This window comes from Chrysemys picta, chromosome 4 (assembly GCF_011386835.1).
Source record: "Chrysemys picta bellii isolate R12L10 chromosome 4, ASM1138683v2, whole genome shotgun sequence".
NCBI lineage: Eukaryota > Metazoa > Chordata > Testudines > Emydidae > Chrysemys > Chrysemys picta.
In genome coordinates, this window is record NC_088794.1 from 2,891,811 (window position 1) to 2,905,633 (window position 13,823).

The 13,823-nt window shown below is 63.0% G+C and overlaps 3 protein-coding genes across 3 annotated transcripts in view; 1 reads left to right on the forward strand and 2 right to left on the reverse strand.

Annotated features, from left to right (window-relative positions):
• Positions 1–560: 560 nt before the first annotated feature.
• LOC135982837 (nicotinate-nucleotide pyrophosphorylase [carboxylating]-like) lies at positions 561–3,408 on the reverse strand. The gene is made up of 6 exons (XM_065591161.1): positions 3,370–3,408; positions 3,132–3,227; positions 2,370–2,510; positions 1,322–1,882; positions 963–1,094; positions 561–879 (listed from the first exon to the last, which is right to left on the reverse strand). Exons 1-6 carry the CDS (start codon positions 3,391–3,393, stop codon positions 667–669), a joined length of 1,167 nt encoding a protein of 388 aa, XP_065447233.1. The 5' UTR covers positions 3,394–3,408; the 3' UTR covers positions 561–666.
• Positions 3,409–7,787: 4,379 nt separating this feature from the next.
• DCTPP1 (dCTP pyrophosphatase 1) lies at positions 7,788–11,238 on the forward strand. The gene is given in 5 exon segments (XM_065591164.1): positions 7,788–7,946; positions 8,282–8,385; positions 10,182–10,292; positions 10,640–10,776; positions 10,779–11,238. Coding segments are annotated over 5 exon segments (534 nt in total). The 5' UTR covers positions 7,788–7,916; the 3' UTR covers positions 10,931–11,238.
• Positions 11,239–11,346: 108 nt separating this feature from the next.
• Positions 11,347–13,823, reverse strand: part of SEPTIN1 (septin 1) — a 5,776-nt gene continuing 3,299 nt past the window's right edge. Inside the window, 6 exon segments of the mRNA XM_065590972.1 lie at positions 11,347–11,651; positions 11,812–11,893; positions 12,095–12,260; positions 12,859–12,958; positions 13,063–13,164; positions 13,798–13,818. Of these exon segments, the coding sequence (XP_065447044.1) occupies positions 11,571–11,651; positions 11,812–11,893; positions 12,095–12,260; positions 12,859–12,958; positions 13,063–13,164; positions 13,798–13,818 (552 nt within the window). The 3' untranslated portion in view covers positions 11,347–11,570.

Here is a 13,823-nt window from a genome sequence, read left to right on the forward strand (position 1 = left end):
CCTGTCACATGATTTCATGGAGTTACAATTTCACACACGGCTCAGGACATTTGGGACCTGATGGTTCTTAGGAGCAATTCAAAAATGTAAAATCAAGACAGTACATTTCAGGGGAAAGATATGAGATGATTTTAGACATTAATCTGTGGAACACTCTGCCACATGATTTTAGGGAGCTAAAACTACACATGTGTCTTTAGAATGTGATGGCTCTTAAGGTAAAATTAAAGTGCACAGATCAAGACAGCACATCTTAGAGGGAACATATGAAATAATTGTATCAATTAACCTCTGGAACTCCCTGACACTCAATTTTGTTGAGTTAAAATTTCACACATGGCTTAGAAAATGTAGCATGTGATACATCTTAGGACAGAATTATATTGGGCAAATTAAGGTAGCACATTTCAGAAGGAATTTGATTTTAACCAGTAGCCAGTGGAACTCCCCACCACATGAGTTTACAGAGCTTAAAATTTCACTCCCAGTTCAGGAAATGTAGTGTCTGATGGTTCTTAGGAAAGATACAAAGTGAGAAAATCAAGACAGCATACTAGACATGGAAGAAACTAGACATTTTTATCTGTTAATCTGTGAAACTCCCTGACCTTTGATTTCACTGAGCTAAAATTTCACACTCTGCCCTGAAAATTGGGGCTTATGGTCTTAGAAGGCAAAATCTCTCTGGACTGGCGTCTCCCGACAGATTTTGAGGGAAAAATCCACGGCTCGGGCCGATTGGGTGAGGCATCCCAGAGAAAGAACGTCTATACACGGGCCGAAGAATTGGGAGATATTCTCCTCCGAGATCCCCCCGCTGGCTTCCACCATCACCCGGGGATGGGCGGCTTTCAGCGCGCTGGCGGCAGGATGCAAATCCTAGAGGGACAAAGGGCAAGGTCATAAGGGAAGGGGCTACGGGTCCCCCCACCCCACCCGCTAGCCCCCAGACTCCCTGGTACCTCCGGGGAGAAGTTATCTAGCATGACGATGTCAGATCCGGCCCCTGCGGCTTCCAGGGCCTCTTCCAGCGAACGACACTCCACCTCCAGCTTCAGATGAAAGCCAGCCACCCGCTGGGCTTCCTGGATGGCCTGGAGGCGGAGAGAGAGTTCAGGCAGGGAATGGAACCCAGGCGTCCGGGTAGGAGACACCCTCCCCCAGCCCCCCAGTACTCCCAGAGATGGAGATGGGATCCAGGCATCTGTGATGGCTCCCCTAGGGGGCCCCACTGCGCTCCCAGAGACTGGGAGGGGTAATGGGAACCAGGCATCCAGGTAGGAGACACCCCCCTACAGTACTCCCAGGGCCACCCCCTTACCTGGGCAATTCCTCCAGCCGCCCAGATGTGGTTATCCTTCAGCATGACGAGACTGCCCAAGTCGTAGCGGTGGCCCGAAGCTCCCCCCACCAGCAGGGCGTACTTCTCGGCCAGCCGGAAACCCGGCGTGGTCTTCCTCGTCCCAGCCACTTGCCCATGCCAGCCGGCCTCCCGCGCCAGCCGGCAGGCCCGTCCCGCGGCCGTAGCCACCCCGCTGCACCGTCCCAGGCAATTCAGGGCAGTCCTCTCCCCGAGCAAGAGGTGGCGGGCTTTGCCGCGGACTTCGGCCACGCGGGCCACGGGCTCCAGCCAGGCCCCCTCGGGCTGGAACCACTCCACTGTGCAGCCCAGCTCGGTAAAGACGGCATCAAAGAAGGGGCAGCCAGCCAACACCCCAGGAGACTTGCAGAGGAGGACAGCGCGCTCCGGGCCTTCCCCTACTGCGCAGCCGGCGGGGTCGAAGGCCGGAGCATCCTCTTGGAGCCAGTCCCGGACCAGCTGGCGCAAGCGGGGGGGCGGGAGGAGGTGGGAGAGATCCAGGCGGGAGGTCATGGCGTCGGTCTGCAACGGGAAACCATAGAGGCATTGGGGAGAAGACATACCAGAGCGTATGCTGCTCTTACAAGGGGGGGCATCTTTATGGCGCCACCGAGTGGAGGAAGAGAGGAACTGTGCCCAGAGCCAGTGCAACCCTGCTGGGAGAGGCCGGGGCTGGAGTGGCCGGGAGCTCCCCTCACAGCCAGCACCCCCAGCACCGCCTGCTCCCCCTTTTCCCCTGGACGCCTGGGTCCCCTCCCCCCCATTCCATGAGGGAAGACAGAGAAGGGGTTCACTCCCAGCTCTTCCCGCCACCCCAGGATCCTGTCTGCGTCTCTCCCTCCGCCCCCAGCCTGTCTGCAGCAAACCCCCTCCCCCAGCACATGGCAAAGTCCATCCCAATCTGTCCCAGAGCAAACAAACAGGGCAGAGGAATTCCCACTCCACTGCCACGGACCCCGAGCTCCCGGGCCTGGGGGGCCGGGGACCCCCTGAGCGGGAGGGATCTTACCTGCAACTGCCACTCGGTGGAGTCCGGGAACCAGGGGCAGCTGGACAGAGAGCTGGAGCAGGACACACGTCCGGGTGTGGAAGGAGCAGGGGTGTGGGAGGGGCTGGCCAGGAGGTGGGACTGGCCAGGCAGGGCGGGGGTCTGAGAAAACACCTAGGATGCACTTCACACAGAGTATAAACGGCTTCCCCCCGAAAGGGGCCGCGTCCCAGCGCCGGGCAAGGGGTCCCCATGTGCCCAACCCCACCCCCACCCCCCAGAGCCAGCCGCATCCCAGCACCAGGCAAGGGGACCCCATGTGCCCAGGCCCCGTCCCAGAGGGGCCACGTCCCAGTGCCAGGCGAGGAGTCCCCATGTGCCCAGCCCCCCCTCCCCACCCCAGAGGGGCCATATCCCAGTGCCAGGCGAGGAGTCCCCGTGTGCCCAGCCCCCACCCCAGAGGGGCCACGTCCCAGTACCGGGCGAGGGATCCCCATGTGCCCAGCCCCCTGACTCCACCCCAGAGGGGACACGTCCCAGTACCGGGCGAGGGATCCCCATGTGCCCAGCCCCCCGACTCCACCCCAGAGGGGACACGTCCCAGTACCGGGCGAGGGATCCCCATGTGCCCAGCCCCCCGACTCCACCCCAGAGGGGACATGTCCCAGTACCAGGCAAGGGGACCCCATGTCCCATCCTCCAGAGATAGCAAATTCTGGCCGATGTGGGTGTAAAAGACATTTCAGAAGCTACATAGCAGATGCCTCCGAGTCCAAAATTCACCTTTTTGCTCTCCACAGGAGTGTCCATTTTGCTCTCCACGGGGGAGTGCAGCGTTACGGCCTTTCTCCCCTTCTGGCACTTCACACATCGCTCCACCTAGTTGGGACGGAACCACACGACGACATTAACGTTCTCGTACAACAGGACAATCGCACGGGAAAGGTGGTTACATTTTCACATTTCAGATCGGCACGGCCACGGCCCGTGACGTGGAGCAGGGTTTGGTTCCGTTACAGACCCACTCGACGATGTCCTTAGTCATCCCAGGCCAATAGTATTGGGTGGTCAGCGAGGTTCCTTGGTGCCCACCCCGGGGACCCCCGTGATGCTGTTCGAAGAGCTGCAGGGCTTGTTCCCTCGTGTGCACCACGACGACCTTTCTCCCTTTGCCAGTATGGAAAAGCGTCCCGTCTGCGGATCAGAGACGAGGGGGACACTGATGAGGAGAGAAGCAATTATCAGATATTTTCAAAGTCACTGGCAGGGCCGTCCTTAGCTATTCTGGGGCCCTACGCAGCCCCCCTGTGGGAGGGTGTGGGGGGGCAGGCCTCCGTGGGGGGGGAGGGGGCTGGCTTGGGGAGCAGGGGGGCCCAACCCAGCTGCAGAGCTCAGGGCAGTGGGGGAGGGGCTGGGGCAGAGCAGGGGTGGGAAGAGGCGGGGGCGGAGCAGGGTGGGGGCTTTGGGGAAGGAGTGGAGTGGGGATGGGGATGGGGCGGAGCAGGGTTGGGAAGAGGCAGGGCAGGGGCAGAGCAGGGTGGGGGCTTTGGGGAAGGGGTGGAGTGGGGGCGGGGCTGTGGCAGAGCAGGGCGGGGCCATGGGGAAGAGGCGGAGCAGGGGCTGGAGCAGCACGCAGCAATGTGGTGCCCCAAATCCCCTGGTGCCCTATGGAGCTGGGGAGAGGCAGCCCCGCTCACCGGTTCATTATAAGTAGGGCCACGCTTTGGTCATGGAGGTCACAGAATCCGTGACTTACAAAGGCCTCCGTGACTTGAGCACCCAGGAGCTCGGAGCAGCTGGGAGCCACAGGCAGGGGGATGCCCCACAGCTCCCAGCCGGGCCCCAGGGGTGGTGTGGAGACCCCACAGCTCCCCATTTTGTCGAGCCTATTTTCAGTAAAAAACAGGGATAGGTCACAGGCTTCCATGAATTTTTCTTTATTGCCCGTGACCTGTCCGGGACTGTTACTAAAAATACGTGTGACAAAATCTTAGCCTTAATTATAAGGCATCTGCATATGGAAGATATCTGAACACTGTCTGGCTCGTCACGGCTTGAATACAACGTGGGGCGGGAGGAATTTCAGTAGCTGGTTATAATTAGATGTTGAAATGTTTTTTAAACTAGATATCCTTGCTCGAGGAATGTCTGGGGATTGCTGTTGTTTGTCGATACCCTGGATCACCTACTTGAGAAATAAAGTTAAACCATAGGGGTTTGTTTGGTGCTATTTATCATTTATGCTCCTGTGCCGTGTAACTGACACACACGTTTGTTACGGCGCCCACGTGTGGAGCACAGGGCATGTTCTGGGAAATGTGAAAAAACCCTAACCGTGGTCCCAGTCGGTCAGGTGAACGCTCCAAAGAAACCCAGTCTCGGGGCATCGGGACCATAAGTTACATGCCGAAAAGTCCATTGTATTCTGTGTGGGTATTCCGTGAAAAAAAGGATTGCTTGCCTTCCAAAGAAAAGTTGGCAGCAAATCGATGCAGATTAAGTCTGCCGGCTTTATTCACTCCTTCAGGATACTTGTTTCTTCTCTTTAATGCCAACACCTGGGCGATTTTTTCCTCAAAGGATTTCCCTGAGTACTGTTCACAGAAGCTAACATTTACATAATGGCAAACATGCACTATCTAGCCATATAACAATCGGATTTTATTTTGTAGGTAAACTTGTGGCCATATAACCAGGGTAAGCCAAACTCAACGACGCAGCATTCATAGAGTGACACAAGTCAATTTGAACTACATGTCTACGTTTGGAGTATTTGTGGCTTACAAAGTCTGGCTGCCTTTGATCCATGGAAATCGAATTGCATTTGAAATCATGAGATCGCCTATAAGATTTTAACCAAATAACGTCAGAGTAAATTTCAAGGCAGGAAATTTAACTGCCCAAGAATGTGAATTTCACCAGCAGGGGTGTTTGAAGACACTGTTCAGAATAGAGAAACCTCCTTCCCCGCCATACTGATGTTGATTACAGGGAGGTTTTGGCCTCGTACAGCTTTTTTGGCAAAACCCGTTTCTGGAAATGCTGAAGAATCGGAAATAAAGCAGCGCGTGTCACATACACGGCTCAGCGTCACGCTGATCACACGCACGACAAACATGTGAAAAGCACAAAGGGGCTTTGGAGGTTTTGTGAACGTACTTAGCCGGGGGACCCTAAATCTTTGACTCCGTCAGACGTCTATTGCAGGGCGCACAGTGTACGTGGGCTCACCGGAGAATGGGGAGCAGAGACACTCGAGGAGTTAAGCCCAAGGTTAGTAGCCCACTCTTGTATGGGCTCACAAAGCCTGTGTTATCTTTGGGAGGGGGTCCCCAGAGTGCAACCCGGACTATGGGACCCCTGACCCCTCCCAACCCACCAGCCTTTCACACTGTCCCTCTCTAAGGGGTCTCGGGGAGAGTGGATCATTTTCTGATTGACCACCCACGCCCGTCTGGCCGGCCTGCGCTGCTCCTTTGTTTGGACTGAAAGGCTGGTGCGGGCGTTCCCAACCTCACAACACACTTTGGTAGCAGCTCTTGGCAATGGTAGAACCTCAGAGTTACAAACCCCCAGGGCCTAGGGAAGGGAGGTTGTTCCGACCTCTGAACCGTCCCCAACTCTGAACCAAACGGTAGGGTTTGTTCCTTCAAAAGTTTGCAACTGAACATTGACTTCTACCGCTTGGAAACTTTCCTATGCCGAAGCAAAATGCTGCTTTCCCTTTCTTTGTGTTCCACACAGTATTGTTCTGTGTTTGCTTTTTTGGGCCGGGGTGTCTCGGCTGCTGCCTGATTGCACGCTTCCCGTTCCAAATGAGGTGTGTGTGGTTGGCCAGTCAGTTCATAACTCCGGTGTTCGTGACTCTGCGGTTCGACTGTATTCATAACTTCCCATCCAACGACAGCACACACGATCCAACAGGATAGCAACGTTCAACCCAGCAAGAGTTTAAACAAGAGCCCTCACAGGGCAGGCGTTGTACCAAACCTCTCATCAGCATCTCACTGTGGTGGAGCCTTTACTCACAAAAGCATCTCACTGTGGTGGACCTGGGGGCTACGTGCAGGTACACAGTGGCACAGCCTTTACTCACGAAATCCGAAGTGACACTTGAGCTGTGACAAGCTACTTAGGTGACGTCATCCCAGTACTTAGGAGATAACACTTGAGAAAAAGCAACTTTGTGGAGCGGAGAGGACCTGGCCCCCATGTCTGTGTTTTCAGGACTGCTCAGAAAGTATTCTACAAGCCCAGTTTCAGGGCTAGTGGATGTAAAACGCTGAATGAACATCTGAGTATTCCTTTATTACTCCTTTCCACTGCAGAGTAGTGACCAGACAGCAAGTGTAAAAAATCGGGGTGCGGGTGGGGGGTAATAGGAGCCTATACAAAAAAAAGCCCCCAAAATCGGAACTGTCCCTATAAAATCAGGACATCTGGTCACCCTGCGTATTAGGAAAGAGACACCGAGTGCCCACAAAACATTGAGAGTCGTGGAAAGCCGTGGAAAGGGTACTTGAGAGAACTCCGAATTCTGCTCACAGGCAGAAAATCAACCCTTGTGCTTTACCCAGACCCCCCACTTTTGCCACCGTCGCCCAGACCGAACCCCAAGGAAACGGCACTTCCGCACCGTGGCGCACAGACGTGTCCGCACGCCGCTCTCAGATGGTGGCTCGGGCCTGTTCCCCCACTACTGAAACTCACGGGCCTCGTGCACCCTGCGCTGTGACGTCAGGCTAGCTCCAACGCATTCCTCGCTGCAAAACCGCACCCCGTTTTAGCCGGGGGGGCAGGGCTGGGAGAGGGGCTGGCGCTGGGGGGGGGGGCAGGGCTGGGGGAGGGGCTGGCGCTGTGGGTGCGGGGGGCAGGGCTGGGGGAGGGGCTGGCGCTGTGGGTGCGGGGGGGCAGGGCTGGGGGAGGGGCTGGGGGTGCGGGGAGCAGGGCTGGGGGAGGGGCTTGTGCTGTGGGTGCGGGGGGGCAGGGCTAGGGGAGGGGCTGGCGCTGTGGGTGCGGGGGGCAGGGCTGGGGGAGGGGCTGCTGCGGGGGGGGGCAGGGCTGGGGGAGGGGCTGGCACTGGGGGGCAGGGGGCACGCACTGATAATAGCGGGGCGGGGGGCTGGCCAGGTTCCCCTCCCCCGCAGGGGTTGCAGGTGGGGTGACCAGACAGCCGGACGGGGGGGGGGGGGGGCAATAGGAGCCTATATAAGAAAAGGACCCAAAACTCGGGATCTCCGCTCACCCCAGGTGCAGGGGGTGCAATGGCTCCTGCCCCGCCCCCGCTCAGACCCCGCCCCCTCGGCTCAGACCCCGCCCTCCCACGTGCCACCCGCTCGGCGCGGGCACGAGACTCGCACTCCCGGCAGGGGCCGGGCAGTCGCGTCAGCAGCGTCACTGCGCATGCTCGGTACAAACTCGGTCCCCTCGCGCCCCCCTCCCGTTGCCTCGGGCACCCTGATTAGCTGCGCCGCCGGTCGGGCAAGCCCATTGGTCGGCCAGGGCGGGCGCCCGCTCTGATTGGCTGGAGGGGCGCGAGGCGGCGCGGTACCGGGGCTCGAAGGAGGCATGGCCGGGCAGAGCCCGGAGGGTGGCCAGGTGCGGGGGGAGGGGCGGGAATTGCAGCCTGGGGGGCGGGGGGGGCAGTTCGGGGCGTTTCTCCAGATGTGGGGTCAGCTGGGCGGGGGGGGGGGCAGAGCCCCGGAACCCGCTGGGGGCCCCCCGACCCGCCCCCTCCCGACCCGCAGCCCCCCCAGCCCTGCCCCCCTCCCGCCATGTGCCCCCTCCCGACCCGCACCCCCTCCCCCCCCGGTCACTGGTGCACGGACCTCGAATGCTGACCCCCCCCCCCACGGCGTGGGGGGCGTATGGGGGCGGGGCCGGGTGAAGTTGGGGTTCTGGGGTCACCTTGTTGTTCCCTCCGGCTCCTGCAGGGGGCGCAGGCTGCTGTCAAGATCTCCGGAGCCGGAGACCAGGGAGCAGAGGGGGGGACCTCGGGGGGATTCACATTCAGCGCCGACCCCTCCCTGGAGGACATGTGAGTGACCCCCCCCCGCCGTGCCGGTGCCCCCACTCCCGACCCGCAGCCCCTCCCCCCCCAGCCCTGCCCCCCCGCAGCCCTGCCGGTGCCCCTCACTCCTGACCCACAGCCCCTGCCAGCCCAGCCCTGCCCCCCCCAGCTCTGCCGGTGCCCCTCACTCCTGACCCACAGCCCCTCCCCCCCCAGCTCTGCCCCCCACCCCAGCCCTGCCGGTGCCCCTCACTCCTGACCCACAGCCCCTCCCCCCCCCAGCTCTGCCCCCCACCCCAGCCCTGCCGTGCCCCCCACTCCCGACCCGCAGCCCCTGCTAGCCCAGCCCTGTCCCCCCCAGCTCTGCCGGTGCCCCTCACTCCCGACCCGCAGCCCCTGCTAGCCCAGCCCTGCCCCCCCCAGCTCTGCTAGTGCCCCTCACTCCCGACCCGCAGCCCTGCTAGCCCAGCCCTGCTCCCCCCCAGCTCTGCCGGTGCCCCTCACTCCCGACCCGCAGCCCCTGCTAGCCCAGCCCTGCCCCCCCTGCTCTGCCGGTGCCCCTCACTCCCGACCCGCAGCCCCTGCTAGCCTAGCCCTGCCCCCCCCCAGCTCTGCCGTGCCCCTCACTCCCGACCCGCAGCCCCTGCCAGCCCAGCCCTGGGCCCCTCCAGCTCTGCCGGTGCCCCTCACTCCCGACCCGCAGCCCCTGCCAGCCCAGCCCTGCTCCCCCCCAGCTCTGCCGGTGCCCCTCACTCCCGACCCGCAGCCCCTGCTAGCCCAGCCCTGACCCCCCAGCTCTGCCGGTGCCCCTCACTCCCGACCCGCAGCCCCTGCTAGCCCAGCCCTGCCCCCCCCAGCTCTGCCCGTGCCCCTCACTCCCGACCCGCAGCCCTCTGCTAGCCCAGCCCTGGGCCCCCAGCTCTGCCACTGCCCCCCACTCCCGACCCGCAGCCCCCTGCTAGCCCAGCCCTGCTCCCCCCCAGCTCTGCCGGTGCCCCTCACTCCCGACCCGCAGCCCCTGCCAGCCCAGCCCTGCTCCCCCCCAGCTCTGCCGGTGCCCCTCACTCCCGACCCGCAGCACCTGCCAGCCCAGCCCAGCCTCCCCCCCAGCTCTGCCGGTGCCCCTCACTCCTGACCCGCAGCCCCTGCCAGCCCAGCCCTGCCCCCACCCCTAGCTCTGCCGGTGCCCCTCACTCCCGACCTGCAGCCCCTGCCAGCCCAGCCCTGCCCCCCCCCAGCTCTGCCGGTGCCCCTCACTCCCGACCCGCAGCCCCCTGCTAGCCCAGCCCTGCCCCCCCCCCAGCTCTGCCGGTGCCCCTCACTCCCGACCCGCAGCCCCTGCCAGCCCAGCCCTGCTCCCCCCTGCTCTGCCGGTGCCCCTCACTCCCGACCCGCAGCCCCTGCCAGCCCAGCCCTGCCTCCCTCAGCTCTGCCGGTGCCCCTCACTCCCGACCTGCAGCCCTGCCAGCCCAGCCCTGCTCCCCCCCCAGCTCTGCCAGTGCCCCTCACTCCCGACCCGCAGCCCCCTGCCAGCCCAGCCCTGCTCCCCCCTGCTCTGCCGGTGCCCCTCACTCCCGACCCGCAGCCCCTGCCAGCCCAGCCCTGCCCCCCCCAGCTCTGCCGGTGCCCCTCACTCCCGACCCGCAGCACCTGCCAGCCCAGCCCTGCCCCCCCCCAGCTCTGCCGGTGCCCCTCACTCCCGACCCGCAGCCCCTGCCAGCCCAGCCCTGCCTCCCTCAGCTCTGCCGGTGCCCCTCACTCCCGACCCGCAGCCCGGCTGCTCACACTTGTCTAACCCCCGCCCCCCCTTTCTCTTTGTCCAGCCGGCGGCTCCAGGCCGAGTTCGTGGCCGAGCGGGGGTGGGGCCAGTTCCACCAGCCCCGAAACCTGCTCCTGGCGTTGGTGGGCGAAGTGGGGGAAGTGGCCGAGCTCTTGTGAGTATGGGGGGGATAAGGGGGGGAACCCCCGGGAGAGACCCGGGGAGGGGATCGAGGGACGCACCTGACACCCCCCTCCACACACACACAGAGGGCAGGGGCAGGCTGATCCCCAGGCACTTGAGAGACTGGGGGGGGGTGGGTGGTTGAACAACGTCGCCACCTAGTGGCTGCACCTGACAATTCCAGGCACAAGGGATGGGGTGCGGGGGGGTGTCCTGTTACCCCGCTTGCCCTGGGACAGTCTGTCTGTCCCGGCGCCCCTGCCCTGGGTCTGTCCATCCCGGTGCCCCCCGCCAGAGCCCGGCCGCTCGTGACCGGCGTGCGTGTGTCTCTCCCTGCAGCCAGTGGCGGGCGGAGCCGGAGGCGCGGGCGTTGCTGCCGGGCTGGGCGCCGGGCGAGCGGGCGGCGCTGGAGGAGGAGCTGAGCGACGTGCTGCTTTACCTGGTGTCGCTGGCCCAGCAGTGCCGGGTGGACCTGCCCGCGCCGCCCTGCGCAAGCTGGAGCGGAACCGGGCCCGGTACCCGGCCGACCGCGCCCACGGCTCGGCCCGCAAGTACACCCACTACCAGGCCGGACCCACGGACGCCCAGCGTCGGGATGGACCCACGGACACCTGCTGCCCCCAGGACTGACGGCCGGGCCTGGACGGACGGACTCCACCCTCTGCTGGGGGGCAGATCCCATCCCCTGGCAGAGAGATGGGGTGTGTCCCCCCAGCCCCACCACTTCAGCACCCCCCAGTTCCAGCTTTGCCCCTGTTCATTACACCTCAGCTCCCCAATTTCTACAGTAACCCCCCTGCCCCCAGTTTATCAACGACCCCCCGTCCCAGGCCATGCCCCGCCTGTCACCCCAGGCCCCCCCAAAGTTCAGGCCTGAGTTTGTCTCTTTTTCTTGGTGGTTTTAAGTAATAAAAAGCTTCTCTTTGTGGGGAGGCCCATTTCTCTGTGGTGTCCATTCTGGGGCTCCCCTCTCCCCACACATGCGCTGCGGTGGGCTGGAAAGAAGGGGAGGGGTCATGCCCCCAAACAGCCACAGGGAGCAGTGGTGCAAAGCCAGGCTGAGTTTATTGAAGGAGGCGTTGGGGCAAAGCTGGGAAAGGGGAGAATTGGGGGTGACTGTGGGGAACAGGGAATTTAGGGTCTGGGGGGGCTGCGAGTGCTGCTCAGGCTGTCCCAGAGAATCGCCCCCGTCCCTTCTGCTGTTGCTGCTCTGGCCAATAGACGCTGGCTCGGTGGGGGGGCACTGCCCCCGGGGGGGCCCCCAAACTCCTCACAGGGCGTCCGACTGCTCCCCCTGGCTCTGCTGCATCTGGGCCTGCATCTTCTGCAGCATTTCCTGCATCCGGCGCAGCTGGGGGGAGCGAGACAAGGGGGGGGGAAGGTGAGACACCGCCGCTCGGGGGGGGGCTGGGAACGGGGGACCCCTTGCCTGGCGCTGGGATGCAGCCCCTCTGGGGTGGGGGCTGTGTGTAACGGAGGACAGCCCCCCCCCCCCCCGGTGCCCCACTCACCTCTTCATCCTTCTCCCGGATCAGTTTCTCCGTCTCCAGCGGCAGCAGTGGGAGCTCGGTGGCGCTTTGCCGGGACAGTTTCCTGAGGGGGAGATGGGTCAGGGGAGGTGGGGCCGGGTGTCTCCCAAAGCACCCATGTTCATTTCAAGCCTGGCTGCCCCCATCCCTGCCCCCATCTCTGCCTGCTGCCCCCCATCTCTGGCTGCCCCCCATCCCCGCTGCCCCCAGCTCTGCCCGCTGCCCCCCATCCCTGCTCCCAGCTGCCCCCCGTCCCCGGGCTCACATGCGGCTGGCGCGGTCGCGGGCGCCCACGCGGGTCAGGCTCTGGATGCAGTGCGCCCGGTAGTTCTCGTAGTGGATCTCCTGGGTCACCTCCTTCAGGTCCTGCATGTGGGTCCGCACCAGCATCGTGCGCAGCTTCAGGAAGTCGCAGTGCGACGGGTTCTCCACTGGGGGGCGACAGAGTCATGGGGCCTCTGCTCCCCCCCTCGGCGTCCCCTGGTGCCCCCCACTGACCTGCTGTGCCCCCTGACACCCCTTTCTGCGGTGCACTGACTGCTCTGCCCGCTGGTGCCCCCCTCTGCCCTGCCAGTGCCCCCCCACTGACCCCCCTCTGCCTCCTGGCACCTCCCTCTGCCCCCACTGACCCCTCTGCCCCTGGCCTCCCCCACTAGCCCCTGGTGCCCCTTACTGAGCCCAGTGCCCCTCCAACCCTTCTGCCTGGCACCCCTCACTGACCCCCAGCCCCCAACCCGTGGTCCCCCAAAGTGACCTCCACCCCCTGGTGCCCCACGCTGACCCCCGGTACTCCCAGGTACCACTCACTGACCAATCTGCCTCCCAGTGTCCCCTGGCGCCCCCCACTGACCCCCTCTTTCTCCCGATGCTACCCAGTGCCCCCCCGACCCCCCTGTGCGAGCCAATGACCCCAGCACCCCCTAATTATCCTCCCCACCCCCTGGTGCCCCAGTTGACCCCAGCACTCCCTAGCCCCCCACTACACTCCCCCTGCCCCACAATGCCCCTCAGCCCCAGCCCACCCCCTACCTTCCACAGCCCCCCAGGGGTACGTGCGCCCCCGGAAGGCCTTTTCCTTGGTCTCCCGGACGATGTCATTGGAGCCAACAACGGCGAACGGGATGCTGCGCTGGGAGGGGAGGAGGCAGAGGAGGGGGGTTATGGGGTGTCTAGGGCCCCCCTTTCCTGTAGCCCCCCCAGAACTCCCCCTCCCTGGCACTGGGCCCTTCTCACCTTCAGCTCCGCGTCCTGTGCCTTGAAGTCCTCGTCCTCATCCGAGTCACAGTCAGGGAACTGGTAGATGCTGATGGCGTTTTCCTCCAGCTCCTGCCGGATCTGGGGATGTCGGGGGGGAACGTCACCCCAAAACCCTCATGCACAACACAGACCCACCACCCACCCCTGTGGGAAAAGCAGGGAGTCTGGGGTGGGGGTCACCAGGGGAATCAGGGTACAGGAAGATGTGGTTGGGGATTGGGGGAATTTGGGGTACAGGGTGACATGGGCTGGGATTGGGAGAAAATTGGGGGTACATGGAGGGAAATTTGGGATGCAGAGGGATGTGGCGAGGATCTGGGAGGGATGTGGGGGTCAAGCAGCAAATTTGAGGTGTGGGGATATGTGGCTTGGAATTGGGAGGGGTGCAGGGGAAGGGGCTTTCCGTTGGGGAGGGATATGGGGGTGCAGGGAATGGGGGTTGGGATTGGAGGCATGTGGGGTGCAAGAAGAGAAATTGGGGGCACTGGGGCAGGCTGTGAGGACTGGGGAGGGATTTGGGGTGCAGGGGGACGTGGCAATTGGGGAATGTGGGGTGCAGGAGGAGGGTTGGGGACATGGGTTGGGATGGGGCACTATTTGGGGTGCAGAGGGATACGGGGCACATGGGATGGGGCACTATTTGGGTGCAGGGGGATACAGGGCACATGGGCTGGGGTCCCTGCCCCCTCTAGAAGCCCCCCTGACTCTCACCTTCTCCTTCATGGCCCCCACCTCCC